This window comes from Mytilus californianus, unplaced genomic scaffold (genome assembly GCF_021869535.1).
Source record: "Mytilus californianus isolate M0D057914Y unplaced genomic scaffold, xbMytCali1.0.p SCAF_11, whole genome shotgun sequence".
Taxonomy (NCBI): Eukaryota; Metazoa; Mollusca; class Bivalvia; order Mytilida; family Mytilidae; genus Mytilus; species Mytilus californianus.
In genome coordinates this window covers 26,698,485-26,719,539 of record NW_026262593.1, presented here as the reverse complement: position 1 = coordinate 26,719,539, position 21,055 = coordinate 26,698,485, and the positions used below count along the sequence as shown (strand labels likewise).

Below are 21,055 nucleotides of genomic sequence, written 5' to 3'. Positions count from 1 at the left end.
CCGGCAATATATGACTAAGGGAGCAACCATTTAACTTCAAGGGGGTGGGGAGGGAGTATGTTTTTTTGTTTTTTTTTCGACGCTATCAATCAAATTATTTTTTTCAAAATTTAACACTATAAGGTATGGGGAAAATCTGGATTCAGAATATTTCTTTTGTCATCTGCTTGACCACTATATTTTTTTCATCAAATTGGGGATCAGAATATTTTTTTAGGAAAAAACCATAACCCCCCCCCCCCCCCTCAAATAGGGGATCAGAATATTTTTAGGAAAAAACCATAACCCCCCCCCTTTTGGAAGTTAAATGGTCGTTCCCTAAGAGTACGTTAAACACAAAAACTCAATCAACCAATCTTCTTAGATTGGAATGGGGATGAAGATGTTAGTACAACAAAAAGTCCAAAGCTTGAATTTCTAAATTTCAATAAATTCAGCAATTTTGAAAATGCATCACTTATAACATGCATGTACATTGTATATGCAGTGCTGTGTACAATTCCCAGATAAGTCAGCCTCTATAACTTACATTTTTGATTATATTCCGAGTATTCAACCTACACGACAAAAACTAATGAATGAATTTGCAAGTTTTGCGGCAAGATAGAAAATGTTCTTCTCCATGTGTGGCATATGTCGAATACTATAGTACCAATCCAATCATAAACTTATTATGTTGAATAGTCAAAAAGATTGAAGTACGGGAGAAGGATATCACAGTTGGTTATTATTCTGAAATCACAAAACAGATATTTTCGGACTGTAAATCACTGAAGAATAGTGGCACTTTTTGTTTCAGAAAACTCTCCTTTAGAATAAGTTTTTTACTCACCTGGCACATGGGCAATGTGAGCTACTACCATCACTGGGGTCCATTGCCGTTGTCGACCGTCAACGTAATTTCCCCCTCAAAAGTCTCTTCTGAAACCACTGAAAAAAATTTAATCCAAAGTTAGCCTGAATGATCCTTAGGGTATCTAGTATAAAGTTTCTGCTTTGTTACCACAACTTATTAACATGGCCGTCATTGCCAAAGATAAAGCATAAGGACTTCACCAAAAGTGAAATTATAGCTGATTTTTACATGCCATGAACAACACATAAGGTGCAACATGTGGCGTAGTAGCTGATAATACTTTCAGAGAAAACGAGTTCATCCTCTATTTTGGTGTAGTTCCTGTTCCTTAGTGTAGTTTTTTTGTTTAATGATGTTTGTCTTTTCATGGGTTTACATACTGGCATTGGTGCTGTCCTTTTTTTTTTCGACTTATGGTTTCAAATTGCCCCTTGGCTGCATCGGTCGAATGGTCTAAGTAGTCGAACTACTGTATCACTAGTCTGTCAACACTGAGGTTGTGAGTTGGAATCTCGCACGTGCGTGTGCGCTCGACTCCAATCTTAATTGACTTGGATTGTTAGTTTTCCTACCGAAGGTCGATGGTTCTCTCCGGGCACTCCGACTTCCACCACCAATAAAAACTGACAGCCACGAAATAGCACAATAGTGGTGAAAGTGGCGTTAAAACCCATTAATCAATCAATCGATCAATCTGATTGCCCCTAAGTTTATTCTCCAATCTTTCTTCTTGAAAGCTATGATAGCTAGGGGAAAAAGTATTACCAAACTAAGATTACATGACAAATAATAAACATAGCTGAAAATATGAATTGTCTCCTCATATGTATAACTGCCCTCGCCTGTTGATATTCACCCTTTTTGGGTTTTGATATATGTCAATAAGAGACAACAACCCGACCAAAGAGTAGACAACAGCCGAAGGCCACCAATGGGTCTTCAACGCAGCGAGAAAATCCCGCACCCGGAGGTGGTCCTCAGCTGGCCCCTAAATAAAATTGTGTACTAGTTCAGTGAAAATGGACGCCATACTAAACTCCAAAACATATGAATGAACTAAAATTAAAAAACATACAAAACTAACAAAGGCAAGAGGCTCCGGACTTGGGACAGGCGCAAAAATGCGGCGGGGTTAAACATGTTTTGTGAGATCTCAACCGCCCCCCCCCCCCCCCCTATACCTCTAGCCAATGTAGAATAAAGAAACACATAGCAATACGCACAGTAAAACTCAGTTTAAAAGAAGTCCGATTCCGATGTCAAAATAGGTAAAAAAAGAAACTAAGCAAAATGACAATGATACATAAATGAACAAAGGACTACTAGCAGTTACTGACATGCCAGCTCCAGACCTCAATTTAACTGATTGAAAGGTTATGTCTTCATCATATGAAAATCAAGTACAATCCCTCCCGTTAGGGGTTTAGTATCATACCATCATAAAATATATGAGAATATAACCCGTATCATGCCAACAACTGGTTTTAGAATAAATGTGTTTATTTCCGATGCAAAGACCCTATGAGTGAATCAATATCAATACCAAAATATGCAATCCTTAATGACTTGACAACAGTATCGTAACTATATCCTTTCCGAATAAGTCTGTTTAAAGTAGCATATATGATAAGCAAAACAAAATCTTCCAAGTGACGTGATCGCAGTTGTCCGTTGACTCTATTAGGAGTAATTAACATGAATTGAAGAAATTAATTCAATATTCGCGGGCTTTCTACATTTTTTCCAAACTATAATAGATACAGAGAAACTCGAAACAGCACAGGTATCAGGAAGGCATAACACTTACCATGACCGATATAGTCAATTGGCTCCTATTGTAGTAAGTTCCCATAAATGACTATTTTCACATTTTTTAAAACATTTTGCTATTACCTTGAAAACTATTATAGAAAAACAGAAAAAAATAACTAAAATAATATGTAGAGCGGGTTATTATCAATTGACTCCTCATAGGAAATTTTTATCCTGAAATGATGTTTTTTTAAAAGATGTTCTCCGATATTTCTTTTTAATATTCTGCTATATTTATTAACGTTCTCCGATTAGAATCTTGATCAAACCTGGCACAACCTTACTCAGTGTGTGTGAAATGACTGACACCGTTGCAAATGGCTTTTAAAATGTTGCATGTTTTGACAGGGGACCTAGATACGTAAACAATGTCATGCGAATTGATTGAAAGGGCATTTATGTAATTACTTTATTGAGACAGCAACCCAACGATACAGAAACTTTACAGGCTAGGAATTTAGGAATTGCCAATAGTTGTGAGCCCTTTCAATAGTGAAAGGTCATAAAGACGTCATTAGATTTCGATATTTGCATTATTGGAGCACTGTCGTACAATTCTGAAAGGACGACCTTGCGCCAATTGATTTCAGTATAAGTGTAATAAAATGACTTTTATTGTTGGTATCAACATCACAAATGTTCTACTTAATAAAAAATGATAAAAAAAATAATTTTAGATGTTATAAATATACAATATAAAAAAGAGAAGAGGTATGATTGCCAATGCGACAACTTTCTACCAGAGACCAAATGTCGTAGATGTAAGCAACTATATAGATATCAGCAACTATAGGTCACCGTATGTCCCTCAAGAAAGCAAACAAAATTAATACTGTATAGTTAGCTATAAAATACCCCAAGATAACAAAATGTAAAATTATTCAAACGAGAAAATCAATGTCCTCATGTATGTATAAAACAATAACTAAAAACAAATGTCAGCCAGCATCCAACGCCAAATACTGAATTACAGGCTCCTCATACAGATTGTGGGGAGATAAAAATGTTAATGAACCCTCAACATCCCTTTTCTTTAATTTATCAATTTTGGTTACATTTCGTCTTATAAATCATAAATCTTTGGCTTTTTTAACTTTGGCTCTGGCAATATTAGTCCAGAAAAGAGATTTCACACGCAAAACATCGTTATCTTTGATTAACAACAAAACAAATAATTGTTTGTCTATTATAAAACTACTTAATTGCAAAAATATTTTTTTTTTTACTCAAATTCTTCAATTCGTGATAACGATATAAATTCGTGATTTCGAATTCATATATATATATATTTCTGGGAGGTCCTAAATATGCTTCTGTATGTTACAATGAACAATATAAAAAATCTTTATCATTTATGTACTCCAGTATCTACTTGCTAAGCGAATGAATGCATCATTTATTGGAAAAATAAATGAAAAATTTGATAGTGTATTTATTTCAAATACTATTGAAAATAAGGCTCTATAGTTGACAAGGAAAAAAAATATTATCTAAAGTTCTCGGTGATAGTAGGTGATAGATTTTGTGTTTATATCATTCAAATATCTTTGTTGTGAAGGTGTTACCATGTAATAATGTCACCCACAAAACAAAGTCCATTCTTGCTGACATGCGCAATGGACGGTCCGAATTGCTTTGTCATTTTTATCTGTTTATAAACAAATCTTACACAATCTTATTACCATACCATTTGACAGCCATCAGCTGATCGTTATTTGTAGAAAAAGTACGCGAAAGCTTAATCATTTTCGAATAACGTCGTAAAAAGAAATGAATAGTTAAGATCACTGAATTTAAATTTTGCATCGCGTAAAATTGTGAAGGTGATTTCATTAAGGTTATTGTTTGGACAAAAACAAATTAAAGCCAGAAATGGCAAATTTTAATGTCTGTTTACTGTGTATATTTCTCTCTTTGACTTTAAACGTTTCGTTCACGTCTGCTGATGTACACGGCAGTTCTGAAGTTAAGGACAAAGAGAAGCCGTACTATATTGCTGATATCTTAGTGAACAATCTGAATCTTACAAGACAATTATGGAAAATAGGAGAAGCCGCAGCCGCACTGGCAAGTAGTGGGGACGGTACTAGTATGGGAACGTCAATGGATCAGCAGACCAAAAACAGTATGTATAATTACATTCTTGACAATATTCCAGTTTTGATGAGAAATGAAGTTTTCCAAAACATAACACATGACATCATTGATGAAGTTTCTATTGCTTACACCAAATCCGACTTTTCGAAAAATGTGACTGCTTTTAAGAATGAAAACGGATCATTCACAAACAAAGCCGCTATGGATGTGCTGAAGCATCTAGATGTTGTGAGGCTTTTACAACGTAGCATTGACAGCGGAAAACCAGTGATTGACGAAGTTCGCGGAAATGACTCTACAGTGTTTATCGCTGTGGTGAACTATCTTATTGGAATGGCTCCTGTCGTATGGAAAGATCCTTCCTTTCAAAACATTAAAGGTATTATCATGCAAGAGCTTACTTTAGGCTATAATACCTTTATAAAAGAAAATAACGTAGACGGTCCTGGTCTAGCAAAACAAAATTCAACATTGCTTGTCATGGGAGTGCTGAAATATACGAACAAAGAACGAATGCTTTTGAGGTCGATGCAAGCAGCTAAACCAGTCATTGATAAACTTAGAGGCAAGGACTCAACCGCTTTGTTAATGGGCCTTGGTTTCCTTGCACAAGAATACCCCGTTGTCATGGCTGATCCACGTTACCAGCATATCCAAGCTGTAGTCACCAAATATGTGGAAGAAAGTTTCGGAAATCTCAACTATACACTGAAAGACGTACAGAAAAACCAGAATGAAGTGGTTACAAATGTAATTGCAAACATTAGTAAGATACATATGATTCAGGATATTCTGAGAGGGGGTAGTATTCGAGATGTCCTGCCATTGTCTTCTGAAGATACAGTCAACGATGTATGCTATGGGGATGCCATGGATTTTGTTGATTCCATGGTTGAGATTTCTCCATGGGCTCTCAAAAGTAAGTTTTTTTACTCTAGTTTTGATGGGAGATATATTTACACACAAACTGGTATTTTCATTTGCATTACATGAAAATTTATCTTTAATTTTGAATTTTGAAGGGGGAAGTAGTAATATTTAGCCACAAACTGGTATTTTCATTTACATTATATAAAAGTTTATCTTTAATTTTGAAGGTTGTGTACTAATATTTTAACACAAACTGGTATTTTCATTTGCATTACATGAAAGTTTATCTTTAATTTTGAAAGGGAGGGGGGAGGGGGTAAATATATTTAGACACAAATTGAGATGTAAAGATTTCTAGATAAATAAGAGCAAATATAGCGTGTTAGTAAGAAAGCTCTGATATATAGTTCAGTACTAGTATTATATTTGTTTTCATTTTGACGTAAATGATCAATGTTCAAACTTTTTCGGTGATCTCTATATCTGTTTTTTCTTCTTTTTTTTAATATGCTACCATATATTGCAAGTAAACACTTATTGTCTGCCATTTATGCTTAATTGGAACGTATCGAAGTATTATATCATATTTTGAAGCATTGCAATTTATACTTTGGCTTCAATTATTTTTGTATTTCTATTCAGTCATAAACTTCTGCTTATTAAATTTCCCAACGACGATGGATCAAATTACTTGTTTAAAAATCTGCATATCTTAAACAAAGGTAACCAGCCCAGCAACAGGGTATAATACGGAGTTGTTCTATATTGTTTTCTTACCCATCTTGCAGTAGACAATCCTGAATTTAGATAATGAGGTATAGGCTATTCATTCCTAAGGATGTGGTACGATTTCTTCTTATTTATTTTCTTTCTATTATTAAAATTAAATTATAATAGCAAATAAAAAAATACCATTTAAGTTAGTTTACAATTAGTTCAAATGCGATTCCCATTTAAGCCTCTCCAATTCATTTGTACCAACACATTAAACTGTTTAAGGAGGCGCATTTCACAGATGACAGACAATGAATATTTAAAACGTAGTTATAGTACAAAAGAAAGTTACACGAATAAAGTCCAAAACGTCAGCACAATCCTTGAATCACAAATACGAGTAATGTAAACTAGAAAATTAATGAACTTATACACAAAGGCATCTAAAACAACTGTAGAACTTGCTTTTGTGTTTTCTCGACAACTGGAAAAAGGCGCCTAAAGAATTATTTGAATGGTTAAAACCGAATTACCTGGTAATTCAAAAAATTATTGATAAGAAATAATAAAATTGCTAAATTTGTAAAGCATTTTATTGTTACAAGTGTTGTATCTGATGTTGTCAATCGGGTGCCTCAGGAGTAATTATTATTGTCATATTATCACTATGAGGCCAATAATGTTTGTTGTAACATGTAATTAGGCAATTTGGCATATGTTATGTGATTCAATTACCATAAGACAAGGATAAAACATGGATCTTATAGTCATTTATGTTATAGAAAAGAATAAGTTTTGTGTGTATTTTGTCAACATTGGCAGCTGCCAGATACACAAGTGAGAGTTGGGGACGAATGAGCATTTTATGGTGGTTGTCGCTATTTTTTTTAATAACATCATGTCCAGTTGTTTGGCATAAAACAGAAATAAGTTGAAAAGATTGTTCGAAAAGTACAATACCTAGTTAGAATATAAAGGAGGAAAAAACACTCCTTTTGTCTTCTAAATTAATGTTGTATTTTTCTGTTCGCATGCTTTCTAATTTCCTATAAGTGTTGCTAAAAAAAATAGTGTAAGTATTTCGTCAGAAACAATCGATGGTTGGGTACAAAGTTTATCTTTTCAGTTCCCACCCCCCAAATCGAATGTATTAGTTTATAGATCATTCTATGTGATTATCGGTCACGTAAACAGGCATATAATACCAACATAATCTCGATACTACAAGTGAAATACGGAATGTATATGATTTTTTTTTTTAAATGCTTTGATATGGACTTTGAACGGTTACATGTACTATTGATATAAAGCCTTTAATACGCAGATTTCACAAAACTGAATTATGTCATATACTTTTCGGAAAATGCACTTAAGATAATTTAAATTGCTGTCAAAATATAGCCAAATAATATGCTAGTTGAACGTGCTTCTATGTCTGTGATGCTATCAAAGTGTTGTTCATCACCTGAGATCAACCCCGGTTTTTGATGGGGTTCGTTGCTCAGTCTTTAGTTTTCTTTGTTGTGTTTTGTATACTGTTGTTTGTCTTTAGTTTTCTTTGTTGTGTTTTGTATACTGTTGTTTGTCTTTTTGCAATGTCATTTACCAGTTTATTAGTTTTAATATCTCTTTGGTATCTTTCGCCTCTCTTGTTGCTTTCTATCTATTTGGAAGAATATTTTTTATAGCTTTTACATGAGTTTCATAGCTTTTATATTGTATGTCGTTTGATTAACGTATGTGTATACCAAACTTTAGTATTGAGGCTGTTCTTTGGTAGGCTTAGTTAATTTAATTTAGAACTAAGTCTTGTCTAGACACAATAACGGTACGTGTCTATTGTTGAAGACCATTTATTTCAAATACAGTCTTAGATGTCTTTTTTGTGTTTTATTTTGTTGTTGGATTGCTGTGTCATTTCCTTGTATCCCACATCTCCTTTCACACGTATCTATAATAAAAAAAACTTATTCACACGGATTAAAGCTATACTTTTGCTAAGTCTTTACATCTTTAGTGTTTAGCCATGCATATTTATTCGCTGTCATATAACAATTTAGAAAGGATATTATCTATTTGTTTTCTTTCCTTAAATTAAGTGCGTGTAATTATATTCTATTATTTTTTTACAAAACTTTAGAACATTTTAAAAACATTTGATTGCTTATAAGTGTATTTGATGTTGTTCTTTGGGTACTGAGGGGCATGTTTTATTGTCATATCATCACTAATATTGCTTTATAATCTTTGTAATAACCTATAAGTAAACAATTCTAAATTGTACTTTCGGCATTAAAAAATGGCATGTTTTACGTACACTATTGATGCCTGTAGAAGTACACAACCGATTAAAAAAAATACAAATGTATTTTAAACCAACGAGGAACTTGATTAGTTTCTTTATAGAAATATACTTTTATCAATACCGTTTTTCTAATTTTCTTTTTTTAGGGGGGAGGGGGTTCTTATTCGATACATCATTTAATCAATTTTATGTTTTCTAAAGTCATTATATGTTTGTAAATTTATTATTAATCCTTCCAATGATTAAGACAAGAGTGAGTTAGAACATTCAGAGAACTAGTTGTTCCGAGCCTGTGACTGTACCAAGACGGGAATTTCGTAAGCATTTATCTATATTTAAATGGTAGTGATTTCAATTTCGATTTATTTTTCATGTATTATTTGGTTTTTGTCTCTTTGTAGTTGACATAATATCTCATATTATTCATTTTGCTTTTAAGTAAAAATCAAGGATAAATTTTTATAACTGGTTTTATTCTTTGAAATTCTTGGAAATTGCCAAGTATTTTCCTATTTGTGTTGCATTATACCCCACGGAGGACATGTGGTCGAAAGCATTTTTACATTTTTAAGGTAACTAAATATCATATTCTTAAGTATTCGATGGGATGTATCAAAAATTTTCAAATTCGTTATCTTTGTTAATTTATTTTGAATATCATTATTTTTTTAATGATTTTTTTTTCTGAAATATACCTTACAGCTATCTCTCACAGATGTATGAAATGTAAACAACATATTTAAGAACGAAGTGTAGCAGAGATTATCGATATAAAAGTACCGATTAATATTCAGAATATGTAACGCATAATGTATATTTACATCCCAGTAATGTTCAATCCGGTTCACCGTTCGTACTCTATTCACCTCGTTTGACCATATTTTTGTTTGACGTACTTAAACTGATAAACACTATATATAGTAACTACATCATAACCTAATCCACGGGGAAAATATTTATATATATAATCTGGAGATAGGAATATTTGGTTTGATCTAGGTTATAAATTCAAATGAAGAGCTTGAAATCTCATATTTTGACAAAATTTGATAAATGAATAAGTTAATCGGTTGGCGTAATAAAAGTCGTATGCTGACCTTTTAATGTCATTTTTGTCTTATGAATGATTTCCCTATATTTCTTTTTCTCTATGTCGAAAAATTTGAAGTACATTCACGTCAAGTTTAAGATTCTTAGATAGTCGAGTCAGGGTTTCCTGAGTTGGCCAAGTTGTTAAAACTGTTTTGCGTCAGCTAGTTTGACCTTAGTCGTACACGTAACTTGGATAAAAGGTCCTTTATTGCAAGTTATTGAAAATGGTGAGAAAGAAGGGGGGAGGAGGTATCCTGCTATTATTGGACGAACATGTTTTATTATTTAATGAAAAATACAATAGAAAAAAAACACACACAATGAAGGTATATTTGTAAACATAAATGGTAACAAAGGGCACAAAAGCTGGCAAAGTTAGAAGAAATGTTATCTAACCAACTTTTATATTCATGTACTTATGAAATGTAAACAACAGATAAAAATTTTCTTTAAGAAATTGTGTCAAATGAACATCAGCTGCCTTCTTGTGACAAAAAGATAAAACATATCTTGTCAGTAGTTCAACAACACGTTTGACCTATATTTGAGTTTCTTAAGATAAATGATTAGGTTAAGTTTTAGTTGCGAGTATCAAAACAATAGTATGCATGTGACAAATAAGCTTGGTAAAGTTTAAAACTAAATAACAGATCATTTGAAAAAGGAACAAGAAAATAAGAACAGCAGCATATAAATTCATATCTGCCCCAATATGTTTGCAATAGGCTGATTTTTTTCAGTCAGGGAATTGAATTATTTAATTTTTAATTAATTCAAATATGGGGTGCAAATCTAGTAAGATAGATTTTACGCAATAAATCAAATGGATATTTTTTTTCATTTGCCCTCTTTATTTGTTCTCATACGTATTTATGTGTAAATTGAGTAGTGTACTTTGTGAGGTGTTTTTGCACAGCAACAATTTAAACTAATAAGTTTTACTCAAAATCAATATAGTATATTCCTTTCCTCATTTGTTTGTGTAGCAGAAAATAATAATCCTTAATGATCAATCTGTTTCATCTTTTTTTATTATTATTATTAATATATACTAGACCGTTATCTAAACTGCCATCGCATACAACGTGTCAGATATTTAAGAGTTCAATTGGAAGGAAGATAATATTTGTAATCAGAATTCACACTAATTGAACGTTTAATGACCTTAATGGCTTTTGATTGATAAATGAAATAATATAAATCACGAGATTTAGAAGGTGACAATGATAATGCAATGCTATCACATTAAACTGTATGTCTGAATACCAGAGCGATAAATAAATAAGTGATAGCATTAAATTTTCTATTAAATTGTACAATATAACTCAATTTGAATTATTGTTATTCATTTCATACATAAGTTCCGGCCAAATTACCCATTGTTATTTCAGTAAAACAATAGAGGCTTCTTGTGTTGGCATTTCGTTTTTTAGCAATCGACCTGTACATGTAATGAAAATTATAGACATGAGAAAAAGAGTCAATTTGGACGTGTTAATCATGAAGAAATTTGATAGATTTTTTTCTTCAAAAATTTTTAAGAATGTCGAATTGATTTATTTGTTTAATTTTTCTTCTTACTCTTTCAATTACTTTTTTTAATATACAAATGATATATTTTTTTGTTTTTCTTACAAGTACAATTTTACTAGACCAAACCTAAGTGATTTCAAAGAAGCCTTTATTATTTGAACGATTAAGGACAGATAACATTATTTATATATCAACACTTTAGGTGAACTAGTTCTGTGTTTGAACTTTAAAGATGCACATTCTATCAGATAATTTTTAATCTACCCTTACCTAAATTATTACATACCTTAACATTTTATATCTCACCAAAATTTTAAATCTAAACGTATACATATACTGTGGGTAATGATATCAAATTCCTTTAATTTTGTTTAGCCAAAATCTCCTACAATCAACTTTTCCTGAGTGTGTGGGAACTGTAATTGTATAAGTATTACACAATGTCTCAACTCAGAATATACAAAAATATATGCAATAAATATTTGGCCAGTGTCGGAAATCCGACTAACGCGAGCGACAAAGGGTTTCGATTATGTTAGAGATGTAGGCCTTATTGTGATTTTTAGATGAAGAATGTTTGTTTCAACCACTTTCAAAATTATACCACAAACTTCAAAGAAACACAAATTGTTATCTGTCTGTATCACGTGAATACTTTAAACGCAATAATGGCTTACAGAGTTATCTCCCTTACACCCAGGCCTACCCCATTCAATCAAAAATCGAAAGAAAGAGGACAATGTTTGAATAATACAAATTAAAGTAACGAGACGAAAGAGGTGCCCAGACAAGCCAGAAATGAGGTACACTTACTGAAAACAACAAATCAAGAGCGCAAAACAATAAGAACTTTCATAAAAAGCGGAAATGATAACATGTCTTGAGATCACCCCCAGTTTTTGCTGGGGTTCGTGTTGCTCAGTCTTTTGTTTTCTATGTTGTGTTTTGTGTACAATTGTTTGTCTGTTGATCTTTTTATTTTTAGCCATGGCGTTGTCAGTTTATTTTCGACTTATGAGTTTGAATGTCCCTCCGGTATCTTTCGCCTCTCTTTTAAAGAGTTATGTTGATCGTCACGTATTAATTCGAGCCAGACATGTTTTTTCTTTGCTATTTAAATGTAGTCATTAAATGTATTAGCTGGTTACATAATTGGAAATGATTTGTTTAAATATGACCAGGCATGTAAGATTCTGCTTCGTGCAATTTGAACAATGATCTATTTATTTTATATGAACTATATCCCAAATCTGGTATTGGTTTATAGCTTTAAGCTATAAATGTCAGCTTAATCACATCTCCTTATTTTATATGAGCTATATACCAAATCTGGTCATGGCTTAAGCTATAAATGTCAGCTTTGAAGGCAGGTGTTTAATTGCCGTATACTTTCACCACTTATCGTGTTTTTACTTACTATGTGGAGCAGGATTTGCTTACTCTTCCGGAGCACTCGGGGTCACTCCCGGTTTTAGTGGGGTTCGTTTTGCTCAGTCTTTAGCTTTCTATGTTGTGTTTTGTATACTGTTGTTTGCCTTTTGGTCTTTTTCTTTTCTGCCATGGCGTTGTCAGTTTAATTTTGACTTATGAGTTGAATGTCCCTTTGGTATCTTTCGTCTCTCTCTTATCTGTTTCCAAACAGTTATAACTTATTCGTTTTCAAATTTTTATGGCATATTCATTACCAAATTTTTATAGCATATTCATTTCCAAATTTTCATGGCATATTCATTTCCAAATTTTCCCCACTTGATATTGACAACTGATAATACTGCAAAAAAAAAGATGCCCTTTTAAAATATACCCCAAATAAACAGTTAATTATCATTTCGAAAACTGGTAGATTTAACTAGGCATTGCCGCGCAAAAAAAAAAATCATCTTCACTTTTGTACACAACTGTTTCCTGTAATTTGTTGGGCAAACATTAACTTTCATCCTGTTTTGGCAATGTTATTTTTCAGTTCCTAATAGGCCAGAATAATCATTTCTAGAATTATCCTCCCCACCAGCGAATATAAAATGGTCGTCACCTTATACCCGTAGACATCGGGTTAAGATTGAATACTGTTCCTTGCTAACGACAAACAGAAAAAAAAACATATTTATTTATGTAAAGAAAGAGGAGATTACAGTAGAATATTTCTTCTTGTATTTTAGTTTTAGTTGTTAATAAGTCTCTCACTCTTAAACTCTCTTTCATCTTTCATCAGTACTAAATTAGGTGAACCGAAAGGAGAATAAAAAAAATGTAAAACACAACATACGGTTCGGTGTCAAAACCATTTTCTCGATTAACATGATCTATGTTACGTATCTGTTTTTCGAAATTTCTTTAAAAAATGCATTAACATAGATAGCACTTATTTGGTTTTATTTATCAGAATCAATAGCAATTCTTGTGTTTTGGACTTTGAACATCAATTACGAATGACATCACGAATACCAATACAATTTAAGCCTCTTTGTATATAAAAATCATGGACTTTGACCAGGTGTGAACATATAAAATAATTAAATATTTAAGAACATTTTAAGGATGTTATTCAGTATTGATTAACAGGGTGCGAAGGTATGAAATCTTGGTTCAACACGTACAGCGTTGAACTAAAAAAATTATGGTGTTATAACACAAAATCTGTCTAAGAAAAATATAATTTGGCCTTAGCGCAGCTGTAGGTGAAATAAAATTTTACTTTGCTGATCGTACCTAGTCAGGAGCCTGTTGTTCAGTGGTTGTCGTTTGTTGGTGTGGTTCATCATAGGTGTTTCTCGTTTCTCGTTTTTTGTATAGATTAGACCGTTGGTTTTCCTCTTTGAATTGTTTTACACTAGTTATTTTGGGGCCCTTTATAGCTTGCTGTTCGGTGTGAGCCAAGGCTCCGTGTTGAAGGCCGTACTTTGACCTATAATTGTTAACGTTTCATACACTGTGACTTGGATGGAGAGTTGTCTCATTGGCACTCATACCACATCTTATTTATACTATATGATATGAACATGAAGCTTTGGAAATTGTTACATACACAGGGAATTTAACGACTTTGACAGCAGGTCCAACGTATGCAGACACATGAGTAATAATTCTTTTGAAACACAACCCCAACCAAAGATGAGCGTACAAACAGTATGGCTATAAGAGGCAAGCTAAAACTCGAGATTTGGAAAAACAAATTATATTCAAATCTTTCAGTTAAAGCAATCAAACCAATATTTTGTTTTCCTTATGAATATGAATTACTTGATTTTTTTTTTTTTTTTTTGGATATCCTTAATATTTTGATTTATTTTCTTTTAATAGAAATATATATGTCTTTTTCAATAACATCGATTGCTTAATTTCCATTGGCAAAATTTGTATGCATACCCAGACGACTCTTTCATAAAGTTAGGTATAACACAAGGGCTGTCAAAACAAAATAAACGTCAACAAAAACAAAAGAATTAAAAGTCTTCCATTTAAACGAAACGTTTATATAAGTTTAGTTTTGATGATTTCTGACGTTGAATCCAGTGTATTTTCATTTTCTCTCTCTCGACATTACATACAGTTTATTTATAGTCAACATTGCATACTAAGCAATGATAATAATGTGATGTAATGGTATGTATTGATATTGATATTTTATCTTTCAGTAAATATTGTTATCTTTCATTGACCAGACTGTTAAAGTCGAAATAAACTGAAAAAATTACAAAATAACAATAACTTCTCAAAGAAACGATATTGAATATTAGAATCCAAATTGAGCATTACCTGGCTTTTACCTATACACGGCACACAAAACGTCTGACCATTGTTATAAGGAGAGCAGTTATATTTTTTGCTTCATAGGCGACAATGTTAACATTGTCTAACCTTGCCACTTTTTATTATAAAAACAAGGACAAAACAGTTATGTGGGATATTAGTAATTTATTATTCTGTTTTAAAAATTGAATCAAATGATGGCATGACCATCTTCAAACGGAGCTTTTTACATCAAATTTATTAAAATTTGAAAACGTTTCGAATAATTCTAATGAAAATATTTCCATGTGTTTCAAATTTATATCGTTTACATACACACTGCAGTTATTCATAAATTTTCACCGCTTTCTCATTTCAAAATGTATAACCTATTCATTTCCAAATTGTCACCATTTTATATTGACAACTGACTCACCGCCAAAAAGCCCTTTTTAAATAACCCTAAAAATAAATAGTAATATCATTAACGGTACCAATTTTTCTGAAAGTTATGATTTCGAAAACTAGAGATTTGTCTAGGCATTTCCGAGCGATAATGTATTTTCACTTTATGTGCACATTTATTTCCTCTGATTTGTTGGTCAAAACGTTTTCTTCATTCTGTTCTGGACAGTATTTTTCCAGTTCCTACCATTTCCAAAATCCTGCTGCAGAATATCAAATGGTCATTCCCTTAATACTTGAAACATAATACTCGTAGACTTCGGGTAAAAATCAATTAAATAATGTTCCTTGCTAAAATAAAAAGAAAAAAAAGGCAGGAAAATATATCATGTCTATGTAGAGAAAGAGGAGATTACAATGAAATATATAATTCCGATGTATTTTTGATTAGTCGTCAATAAATCTTTCACCTTCCATCCGTATGAATGTAAGACTCAGATCGACGTCTGGACTCTAATCGACGTCCGATCTCAAATCGACGTCCAAATCTGACGTCACAATAAAATAACATTCCAAATCGACGTCTTTTTGTTGTTCTCAAATCGACGTCCATTTTTTTTATTCTCCAATCGACGTCCTTTTTTTGGACATGTCGCAGTGAAATCTCATCTTTATTAAAGGGTGGGTTGAACCTTAAACTCAAAAAGTTGTTGAAAAACATAAGACCAAATTATAATACTTTTCAACAATTTGCCGTACGTTTTTATTCTTTCTATTGTTTGAGTCTGTATAGCATTGTAGAGGGCTATAGATGTACTGCCCTCTAGATGTCTTACGATTATCTTTGTCTTTGGGTTGTTGTCTCATTGTCGTACAATGTATACCCACATGTATTTGTTTATATGAACAAGAAAAGAAAATGACAACGTAGGACGAGAATATGACCGTCTTTCACCAAAATATTATTATGCATGTACATGTAAAAGTAATAATGATATCGGTGATCGTCTTATTGTCATTTTCTGATGTTAAATATGTCCTTTTGATTTGATACCAATAAAAGAAAACAGTTATAGTTTCGGTAAGCTACTAGTTCTTGATGAAGGTATATCCATTAAATTTATTACGTGTTGTTTTCATTTTTTTTTTCACAAAAAGACAAAAAAATACAGACAATATAAACAAAGATCAATTTGAAAATAAATGAGTCAATGAAATTTATAGACACCGCGATGAGAGAGACTCTCATCGATCAGACGTCGTTTTTGTGATTCATAACGTCACATTGGACGTCGATTAGAGGGTTAAAATATTGAACACTGATTTGAGAACGTGACGTCAAATTCGGACGTCGATTTGAGGAACGGACTTCGATTAGAGACCGTACGTTGATCTGAGTCTAACATATATACTAAATTAAGTGGATTGAAGGGAGAATAAAAAAAAGGTAAAATACAACATAGCAAAAAGTATTTTCTCGATTAACTTGATCTTTTTCACGATTCTTTTTTCTTGAAATTTATTAAAAAATGCATTAAATTACTGATAGATAGCACCAATTCATTTCATGTACCAGGATCAATAGCAACTCTTATGCTTTGGACTTTGTACGTCAATTTACGCATATCATGAATGCCAATACAATATAAGCCTCTTTTTAAATAAAACTACGAAACTACGTAGAAAAAGATGTACTTTGACCAGGTGTGAACATTTAAAATAATAAAATAGTTAAGAACATCTTTAAGAACATTATGGGATGATCTGTTAGTCAGAGAACGAATTCTTGGTTCAACACGTACAGTGTACCTGAACTAAACAAATTATGTTGTTGGTGTTTTAATATCTTTCTATTTTCTTGAAAAACAACTTTAAATGTTTCCTTATTAAAAAATAAAAGTTGAGTGTTTAACTCAGCTGTTACAGTAGTTGAAATAAATTGTTACATTTGAAAATGCCTGTACCAAGTCAGGAATATGACAGCTGTTGTCCATTCGTTTGATGTGTTTTGTCATTTGATTTTGCCATGTGATTAGGGACTTTCCGAATGAATTTTCCTCGGAGTTCAGTATTTTTGTGATTTTACTTTTTGTTACGTTACATACTTTGACGATATGAACATGAAGCTTGGGAAATTGTTACATACACAGGAAATTTTAACTTCTTGGCTTTACATAATAAAATTGAGAATGGAAATGGGGAATGTGTCAAAGAGACAACAACCCGACCACAGAACAGACAACAGCAGAAGGCCACCAACAGGTCTTCAATGCAGCGAGAAATTCCCGCACCCGGAGGCGTCCTTCAGCTGGCCCCTAAACAAATATATATACTAGTTCAGTGATAATGAACGCCATACTAAACTCCAAATTGTACACAAGAAACTAAAATTAAAAATAATACAAGACTAACAAAGGCTAGAGGCTCCTGATTTACATGTATCTTGCATGACGAGTCAATGGCGAAAAGACCCACATTTATATAAAAATTACTATTACTATATAGTTATATATAATATAATTTGGCATTTTTATCCAGTTAAAATGTTTTTAATAAAGTTCAGACGACGGAATGATCATGACCTAATTTTCACCTACACATGACAAACATAGCGTCAGGCCATTGTTATAAATAGTTTATCTTTTGGCAGCGGGTCCAACGTATGCAAACACACGAGTAATAATTCTTTTTAAACACAAATCAACCAAAGATGAGTGTACACATGTGTGAGTGTAGGAAGCAAGCTAGAACTCGAGATTTGGCAAAAACAAATCATATTTAAATCTTTCAGTTAAAGCAATCATGCCAATATTTTGTTTTCATTATGAATAATTATTTCGAGTTTTTTTTTTTTTATTTTCTAAATGTTTTGATTTATATTTTTTAAATGGAATCAGACATGTCTTTTTTTAAACTAACGTTTGCATATAATTTCTATAAGCAAAGTTTTTATGCTTACCCAGACAACTCTGTCATAAAGTAAGCGGTAAAGCTTTAACACCGGGTCTGTAAAAACAAGATCAATGTAAACAAAAACAAAAGAAAGAATTAAGTCTTCCTTTTGAACGAAACGTTTATATAAGTTAAGTTTTGATGAGTTCTGATGTTGAGTCCAACCAGAGACATATATGTGTCTGGTCCAGCTTGTTATCTTTTTTTTTTCTCTCTCGACATTCTTACATACAGTTTATTTGGAGACTGCTGCTTTATCGTTCAGTAAATAATTTTATCATTCATTGAATAGAATGTTAAAATCTGAATAAACTGAAAACATTTGCACAATGTCAATAAGTTCTAAAAAAAGTGATATTGAATTGCAGAATCCGGAATGAGGATGACGTATACTTCACCTGAAGCCGATTAACAAAGCTTCAAATCATTGTTATACTGGCAGTGGTTTCCTTCGTATGTATACACATGCATACGCATTCATTTGAAACACAATATCAAAAGTAAGACGGGCATACGAACAAGTATGGCTATAAGAGGCAATCTATAATCATGGATGTGGAATAAGCGAAAATTTATTCATATCTTACATAAAAAAAACCGTGCCAATATATTTTGGATATCTTAGTAATTTTTCTGTATTCTTTTGATAGACAACTTCATAAGAATCAGAGCTTTCTTTGTCATTAATATCGTTTGTTTAATTTCCAGTGGCAAAGTTTTTATACATTCTCAGACCACTCTGTTATAAATTAAGCGCTAAGGGTATTATCCCGGGCTGTTAAAAAAAGGATAAACGTAAACAAGACAAAACAGAACTAGTCTTCCTTTAAATTTAAACGTTTATGAATTTTTACTTTTGATAATTTCTGACATTCAGTTTATTTTCTTTTTTTTTTTCTATCTCTCTCGACGTAATCACTACATAGAGTTTATTTATAGACCATATTGCATGTAATATTAATGTGACGTAATTGTTTGTATTGACATTGTTGTTTTATCTTTCAGTAAATATTGTTATCATTCATTGACCAGAATGTTAAAATCTGAATAAACTAAAAATAGTGTCAATAAATTCTCAAAGAAGCGATATTGAATTATAGAATCCAGATTGAGTATGACCTGACTTTCACCTATACACGACAAACAAAGAGTCAAACCATTGTTATACTGGCAATGGTTTGCATCGTTATTAGACACATGAATAAAAAGCCTTTTACAACACAACCGCAAAAGTAAGATGAGCGTACGAAATGCGAACATGCTATAAGAGGCAAGCTAGAACTATGGATTTGAAATAAGCATTACATTATTCAAAGCTCTCAGCAAAAAAAAAAAAAAAAAAAAAAAAAACTGTGCAAATATGTTTTGGATATCCTAGATATTTTGTTTTGTATTTTTTTTTAATAGCCAACTAAATTAAAATCAGAGATTTCTTTGTCAATAACATCGTTTGCTTAATGTGCAGTGGCATAGTATTTTGGGCATATCCAGACGACTCTTGTGAAAAGTCAAACGCTAATGATATAAATCCGGGCTGTCAAAAAAACTGCACAAATGTAATGAAAAACATTACATATATGTTTAGTTTTAATGATTTCTAATATTCAGTCCAGTGTATCTAAATTTTTTTTTGCCAAGACAATACATACAGTTTATTTATAGACCACAGTAATAATATGTGACGTAATTGTTTGTATTGACATTGTTGCTTTATCTTTCAGAAAATATTATTATCATTCATTAACCAGCATTTTAAATTCTGAATAAAATGAAAAATTTGCACGATGTCAATAAGTTGACAAAGAAGTAATATAGAATGATGAAACTACATATTTTCATTTTATGAGTTTTGCACAACATTTCTGACATGATGGTAATTGTTTTTTGAGTGACTATAACATCGCTCATGGTCTCTATCATAGCGAGCTCAAACAAAATACTGTGTTTGTTGTTTCTCCGTCAATCTTGCGACATTTAAGTAATCTAGAAAACGGGTGTCTGCATGTCGTTTCCTTCCATAAGAGTGTCAGGTAGATTCACTAGCTGTATCTAATATAACAGAACAAAATTGCTTTCATTTTCGTTCTTCTATATTTACTGGCGTTCCAGTGCAGTACAATATGATGAACAGCAGCGGTCTTTTTGCAATCGATTTAGGTGACACGGTAGTATTTCCTGGGACTTAGGGATAATGAAAGCCTTTTTAAGAACTTTCACCACTTCTAACACTGACTCAGAACCTGTATGCACGGTTAACTGAACGACTTTTATTATGATATTCAGAGATAAATGTGAATATGTATGATGACCGTTTACTTTTCATGCTGTCTTTATTAACATAAGGCCACTAGTGCTTTTATGCCTTTTATCATGTAATAAATACATTTTTTTTTAAATTCTCAAAACCTCAATGTTTTACTTATATGTAAAAGTATTTCATATTTTTTCTACACCCGATTCATCCCTCAGCTTTGGAAAATATGTTCAGTAGATGCTGTATTTTTAGTGTTTGGATACGTTGGCCTAATAAGGGTACACCAAAGAGCAACCTACCTAGAAAGTAAATACTAACATTAGGGTGTATCTTTCCCATTCAATATTCTCCCTGGAAACCGTAGTTAGTGATCGAAATAACGAACTGGTCTATATTTAGTTGCATATCCATAGTGTATCACGTACGAGACACTACA

At 32.2% G+C, this 21,055-nt stretch overlaps 1 protein-coding gene across 1 annotated transcript in view; it reads left to right on the top strand.

Moving 5' to 3' along the window:
* Nucleotides 1-5,424: 5,424 nt before the first annotated feature.
* LOC127720847 (nose resistant to fluoxetine protein 6-like) overlaps nt 5,425-21,055 on the top strand; it is a 36,180-nt gene continuing 20,549 nt past the window's right edge. Inside the window, exon 1 of the mRNA XM_052227596.1 lies at nt 5,425-5,684. Coding sequence (XP_052083556.1) covers nt 5,543-5,684 — 142 coding nt within the window. The 5' untranslated portion in view covers nt 5,425-5,542. The remainder of the gene's footprint in view (nt 5,685-21,055) is intronic.